The sequence below is a fragment of the Hevea brasiliensis genome, chromosome 14 (genome assembly GCF_030052815.1).
Source record: "Hevea brasiliensis isolate MT/VB/25A 57/8 chromosome 14, ASM3005281v1, whole genome shotgun sequence".
NCBI lineage: Eukaryota > Viridiplantae > Streptophyta > Magnoliopsida > Malpighiales > Euphorbiaceae > Hevea > Hevea brasiliensis.
Window position 1 is genome coordinate 33681629 of NC_079506.1, and position 7712 is coordinate 33689340.

The following is a 7712-nucleotide window of genomic DNA, read 5'->3' on the forward strand; positions in this document are numbered from 1 at the left end:
TAGAGGGAAGTAAAATTTGGAGACACGGCTAAGGTTAGCTTAAATAAAATTCTTAAATAAAATTCTTAAAGGAAGTTTCCTCGTGATCATCAAATATTGCATTCCATATAAATTCAAAAAGTTTAAGATAACGTAATATAAAACATAGCTCAGTGATTTTTCCTTTTTTTAATGCTGGGAGATGTCCAGTTTCAATCCGATCAACTAAAAAAATAAAAATATAAAATATATATATATATATATATATATATATATATATATATATATATATATATATATATATATTTATTTATTTATTTATTTATTTAAGAGTGATCTTCTTGATTTATGAAAGATGCCACACTTTTAAGCATAGCCTTGGCATTTTCGTTCTCAGGATTAAACAAATGAAACACATGGTTCTCTTCCTTAGCTTCAACCACCTCCACCGATCCTCCCCAACCACTCTTTTTCAAAATCTCAGAATAATACCATCCTCTGTCTCTCAAAAAGTCCTTCTCAGCAACAAATATAAGAACTCTGCTGCACCCCAAACTACCAAACTTTGGATCAGTAGCAGGATTAAGCAGAGGGTCATCGCACCCACTTGTTGCAGGATATGCAGAATGCCAAAACCCATCAATCATTAACCTTACTTTTGATTCCCTAACCTCATTGCCAATAGGTTCTCTACCCCAGAAGTATGGATGTATTAGAACAATCCCTGCAAGATTAATACCAGATAATTTCTCTTCCCCATATTTCATGGCCATACGGTGTGCTATATTCCCACCAGCACTATCTCCAGCCAAAAACACAGATTTTAGATCTGCATAGCAGTTCAGCCACTCTTCAGATCCATCTCCATCGACATGAGAAGCAACCCATTTGAGCACAGTCCATGAATCATCGTATGCAACTGGGAGATGGTGCGCCGGGGCTTTTCTATAATCTACAGAAACTATAATTATATTAGCAGCTGCAACCAATTTGTTACAGAAGTTATGGTACTGAGCAGAGAAGGGGGATTCAGTGCGAAAGCCACCGCCGTGATAGTAAACAAGGAGAGGGAGTTTTTGGTTAGGGTTGATGATTTTGGGGAGGAAAAGTCTGGAGGATAGATTTGGTTCTTGTGAACAGACAACGTCTTTAGATTGGACATTGGTTTTGGGATCTAGAGAAGGAGGGACGACGACATGGATGCCCTTGAGTCCCTCTATTCTGCCATCTTTGTATATGCGGAACAAGTGAGGGCAATCTATGGCAACTTCAGATCTTGTTGACTCCATAAGGAGAGAGAGAGAGAGAGAGAGAGAGATAGAGAGAGAGAGGAATGAATCAAAATTGAAATGGAGTCTTTTTTATAGGGGTAGGGGAATGGAGGGATTGGGATGAGAAGAATACAAGGCCAGCTAACTCATATATAGCAGGTAGAGCTGTGCGAGATCTTGTGGTCCGGAATCCAATTGATGAACCTTTTGAAACAATTTTAACAATATGGGATCAACCTTTTATAATATATATATATATATATATATATATATATATATATATATATACAACTTGGATGTTTTCTTTTGACGAGGGCAATGTATATTTATCATATTGAACAAAAATTTAAAAATTATGATTCTTAATAATATTAATAAATTTAAATTTTACTTACGAAATAATAAAAAAAATTTGATATTAAAAATTTAAGGAGTATGTATATTTATTTTTTTTTAACAAATTTTTTCTTTTATATTTTAAGCTATAATTTTCTAAATAAAAGAATATGCAATTAAGCGTGAAATAATAAGAAAAAAAATAGCAAAAAATTTATGTAATTAGAGAAATAATAAGAATAAATTAACATAACAATTAATTATCACATCAATGTTATTTATTTTATGAATTTATTTATTTTTCACAGATAGATAATAAGTAAAATATCATTGATTCATTTATAATTTGAGAAAATCATTAAAAAAAAATATTAATCCAAAACAAAGATATATTTACAGGGGCCACGAACAACATGTATATCGTTTCAAGTAGGGGCCATGGCCCCCTCTGGCCATATATATAGTAACTCTGCCCCTGTTTATCTCTCCCTCTCTCTCTTTTTAATAATTAATTTCACTTATAAATGCATTAAATTACTTTACAATTTTTAATTATAAATATACTACTATATTATATAATATATTTAATTCTTAATTATATATAATATATATTTTATAATTAAATATAATATAATTAAAAGCAACTTAAAGATATATTATATAATAATTTATATTATTATAATATACAATATACTTAATTTTATATATTTTTATGTCATATATACATTTTATAATTAAAGATTATATAGTAAAAAAAATAATTAAAAAATATATTATATAATATATAATGTGGTAACCAACTTTAAAATTTAAATAGTAATTTAAATATTACTTTAAAAAAAATTGAATAAAATTATCTCAAAAATTAAAATTTGAACCAAAACTAAAATATTAAAAACCAAATTAAACAAAAATCAAAACATCAAAGAATTAAATTGAAACTGTATAAAAATTTGATTCGATTCTAATTTCTAATAACAACTGTGTAAGTAAGAAAATGAAATGAATTGTTTTCTTAATCTGACAATAAAATTGAAATTAATTATACTAACGAGTTTTAAGTTTTTAATTCAGTGGTAGAGCTGTGAAATATTAAGTTGGAATTCCTATTAGAACTAACTGTGCCTAAATGAAATTAACTATGAGTGGACTTTGAAATTTGAATTTATTATACACAATTTCATTCTTTTAATGTTTAGAATAAGAAAATGAATATATTCACAGCCTTAAATTTGACAACAACTTAACTATGTTGTAACTAATATGCATTTTTTTTTTATATATTGCTATTAAGGTTAAATAAAAAAAATTATTTTACTTTTTATTGAACATCTTAATTTTCAAATGAATTTATTTTGTATTATATTAAGAAGGTGAATTGTCAAAGCATTTGAAAAGTAATATATAATAAAATTAAAAAAAAATCTAAATGAAATAAATTAAATTATGCTAGTTTAACAGGTAAAATTTTTTATTAATGGCATTTTTTTGATAAAATTAGTTTTGATTCATGCCAAATTTAAATTTTCATAATTTCAAAAATGATTTTAATAATATTAAATTAAAATTTATTGATTTAACTTTACATTTTCTTTAATAAAAGGAACAAGACAAAAATATTGCATTTGGTAGCAGATGGCGACTTTAACTATAAAAAAGTTAATTATATTATAATGGCCGAATAAGTCCGGCACATAATATTTTTTGTGCGCATATTCCAAAAAATTCGGTTCTCTCCATGACTTAGTTCTTACAAAATGCGGGTGAAATTCATTTATTAAGCGTTAGATGACCAGGAGTGTGTTTAATTTAATTTAATTTATTGGTTGGTCAAATTAAGTTATAAATAAAAAATTATAAATATATTAATATTTAATTTAATTTATAAATTAAAAAATTATTTAAAATAAATTAAAAGTGGTAAGTAAAATATTTTTTATTTTATAATTTATTTTAAAATTATATTAAATAAAATATTATATTATTTTAATAATTTTTAAAATATCAATATTATGTTATTTTAATAATTATAATACACAATAATGTATTTTTCTATTATTTTGATAAATTAAATTATTTTTAAATATTTTTTAATAAAATATTTAAATTATTTAAGAATTAATTTTAAATAATTTTATTAAATAATTATTTATTTATTTTTAAATTAACTTATAATTTTAAAAAATACATTTTCAATTAAAAGCAAGTAATCAAATTAATCATTCACTAAGCGTTGTCTTAAAATGTACTAGTTTGAACTAAATGAGACCTTAGCCACAGAGTATTTAAAGAGAACAAGAAATTTTTTATTTTATGATATCTATAAAAGCAAAACAATCAATTAATATTATGATTTATTTTTTTATCTTAATTTAGAATTTTAAATAAAAATATATTTAACGTGTCATTAGTTCACTTTTAATTTTGTTAATTTAATATATATCTTAATGACTTATCTAATAATATAAAAAAAATATTAGAAATAAAAAAATGATAAATTTGTTTATTACAATTCAAAAAACTTTAAAAAAATCATAATGCTTTTCAATTAATTACATTGTCTAAAATATAAATATATAATTATTTTAAAATGTAAATATTTAAAAAATTTCAGAATATGGAAAAAATCTAAAATTTTAATTTGATAAATCTAAATTAAAATGTCTTAGCTTTAATTTTTTTTTTTTTAAAAAATCCCCTTTTGTTAACTTGATGTATAGATTTTGTGTTGTGCAGTCCCAAGTCGGCAGATTCTGCAGCATGTCTCTTTCTACACACCACATGTTATAATGATTTCACCGTCATTAATTTGTCCAACTCTCTGTTCTACACACTGCATGAAAGTAATACTAAGAAGAGGATCCGTTCCTTTATATTTAATATATGATAATTTACAAATTAAAATCCAAAACAAAGCATATTATTAATTATTTATTCAAGTTCATATGTGTTATCAGCCTAATTATATTTCTCAATTTACTAATGAAATTATATTTTTTAAACATTGTTATTTTCAATATATTTTAATATTATTTATGGCTTAAAGAGACATATGATTATATATTTTCTATTCTAATTATGTAAAATTTCTTATTTTGTTTAAATTTCTTAGTTATGGATTTTATATTTTAACAAAATAAAGGATTCCACGTCAAGTGAATTTGATTGCTTAAAACAGAGAGATAATAAGAGAGGGAGACAGAGAAAGATCAATTAAATAAATAAAAAATAAAAAATATGACATGATATGCCACATAGTAATTTAAATATAAAGAGTCAAAATCTTCAAATTGATTTTTGAATTTTAGATAAAAACTTTATAATCTTCAAATTGATTTATTTGGCCAGTAAGCTAATTTATTATATTTTTTATGAAACAATGAATTACTTTATTTTATATAGTGAAAATATTATATAAGTTTCTTAATTTAATGATGGCTATGGTTGTTAATAAATAATTAATGGCAGTTATTGATTGGAAAATACGATCGAAATGAAACTTAATTTGCTGGTTTTATTGTTGACATGGAAAATAATTGTTAGAAAGATAATATTTTTAATATATTATTATGTTTTTATATTTATTTATCTTGTGTTATAAGAAAAATAATAGCCAATAGTATCATAAATAAATTTTAAATTTTCCTAACAGTTATTACAAATATTACTTATAATTGTTGAATAATCATTCATTATCTTTATGAATTACATAATGTTATTTTTAAAATGGTAGTAAAATGAGCTATTAACTAGTAAGAAAAAGATACAAAATCTTTTGAAATTGGCTATTAGCATTGTTCTTACATTCAGACCAGATTGATTGCATGGATTGGTGAATCAAGTTTTAAATTAGTTTGGATTTGTAATTAACTTGATAAGAAAGTGAATTGGTGTGATTTATTTGACCTGACCAGTCAAAGGAATAAATCAATGTGACTTGGAAGGTCCAACCAGTCAAAAAAAGCTTAGCATTTTGGATTTTTGTCAATTTTAATCCATTTTACTTGGTCCGTTTTAATTATACACAACTTACTAATTTTGATCTAACTTAGTTAAAAATTAATATTTTATTACTTAATACAATTATCAAAAGTTAATATTTATGTAACATAATATAATAAAAAATAATTTATTATTTCTTAGAGAGGACATCTCTCCCCCACCCTCCACTCACCTCTCTCTCTCTCTCTCTCTCTCTCTCTCTCTCTCTCTAATAAAAATAGTTCATTAGTATAATTAATTATTTTTAAAGAAAATTACTATTTAGTCCCTATATTTTAATAAAACTAACAATTTGATCTCTATATTTTTAAAAATACACTATTGAATCGCTGTATTTTACTTTTGTTATATATATATTACGTAATCTCCTTATAAAATTATTTTATGTCAATAATCATATATAAAATGTATTAAATTTTTTTTTTTTGGAGAAAATTTGACAATTCATTTGTAAGAATCATAATTTAAGTATAACATAATCTTCTCATAAAAGAAACAAATAAAAACATAGATAATTGAAAACTTCTACTAAGAGAAGATCTGGGCAGAGAAAAATAATCTTTCAAGTAGTAACTGGTTATTTTTCATTTTGGATGACAAAAGAAACATTTTTCAATACTTCCCTTTCAGGAACTTGCTACCTCTATGGTCCACAGAAGAGATTAAATCACTAAACTTTAATAGAGGAGTATGTTGCACTACCAAACTCCATTACTCATACCTTAAGATCTAAAATCTCTAGTCAAAACGAATCAATAATCCACATTATATTTTGATCTACCAAAAGTCTATCATAACTTCCAGAAACAAAACCAAAACTTAAACTCCACTAAGGGGAGACAAGATTCCTAGTAATGGAAGAACAAAACTCTAATATTAGAGAGAGAACCTTAGATTCATTCCTAACAGATACATATCTGAAGAGATAAAAGTTAAATCTATTCTAAACGGACATAGATCTGGAAGTTTATTAGATGAAAAATCACAATTTGGGGGCTAGCCATAGGTGAGAAACTCATCGGTATGGGATCGCCCGAAGAGGAGATCTAAAGGAGAAAAGTAAGAAAGAGAAAAAAAAAAATTGATGAAGAAAGTGGTAAAAGGAAAGATTTTCTTATTTTTATAAATAAAAATAAAAATAAATAGTTGTATTTAATTTTTGTAATAAATAAAGTTAGTTAAGTATTTCTCATAAGCCTATTGACCAAATAAATCTAAACTTTTACACTGATTGCTATTTTATCTAAATCTTTTAGTTTTAGACAATTTAATTATAACTTTCAAAATTGAAGAAATTTTATCAAATTAGAAAAAACCCAATTGAGGATTTAGGTTTTTGCCACATAGGATGCCAAGTGGCTTAACAAGTCATAATATTTATTTTTTTTTTCATTTGATCTCTCTCTCTCTCTCTCTCTCTCTCTCTCTCTCTCTCTCTCTCTCTCATATTTGATTTATGAGAAGCGACATTAGAAATCTTAAATTAGGATAATTACCAAAAAAAACCATGAAATTTGCCAATTTTTTACAAATAAACATTGAAGTTTGTATTATTGGCTATTAAACCCTCATATTTAATTGATATATTAAATTGACCCAATTGTCAATAAACCATTAGCATAATTCAACAATTAAGAAATTACAAGATAAATTTTATCCTGTAAATACAATTACTCTATCACATTCTAATCAACCTACACATTAAAGTCAACATTAACAAAGTTCATTCGCTATTATTATACATATGCGTAACAACATAATATAAACCTAGAAACAGAGCAAAATAAAACAAAATCAGTTCTTCGTCCTCTGCATTGTTAAATCTTTCTGCAAATAAGCTATTTCATCCTTTAATTTTTTTTTCTTGTCTTTGTCAACACTCTTAACTCTGCTATGCCAATCATTAATTAGTGTATTATTTTAATCATACTTTTCACTGAGTTACATCCATTTCTCAATAGTTTTTTTTGTTAGTATCCTCTAATTTTGTAACTTTCTCCTTAAGAATATTTCTTTGTCGAAGCAAATGTGTCAGTTATTATTAGTAAATAGAACATTTCTCCTAACCATTGCAAGGTGGACCAAGCCACTAGAAGAAAGAACAGTCATTCCCCTCAATCAATT

At 24.8% G+C, this 7712-nt stretch overlaps 1 protein-coding gene across 1 annotated transcript; it reads right to left on the reverse strand.

Annotated features, from left to right (window-relative positions):
• Positions 1 to 255: 255 nt before the first annotated feature.
• Positions 256 to 1447, reverse strand: LOC110648847 (probable carboxylesterase 12). The gene has a single exon (XM_021803210.2). The coding sequence runs from the start codon at positions 1266 to 1268 to the stop codon at positions 306 to 308; it is 963 nt and encodes a 320-aa protein (XP_021658902.2). The 5' UTR covers positions 1269 to 1447; the 3' UTR covers positions 256 to 305.
• Positions 1448 to 7712: the final 6265 nt, after the last annotated feature.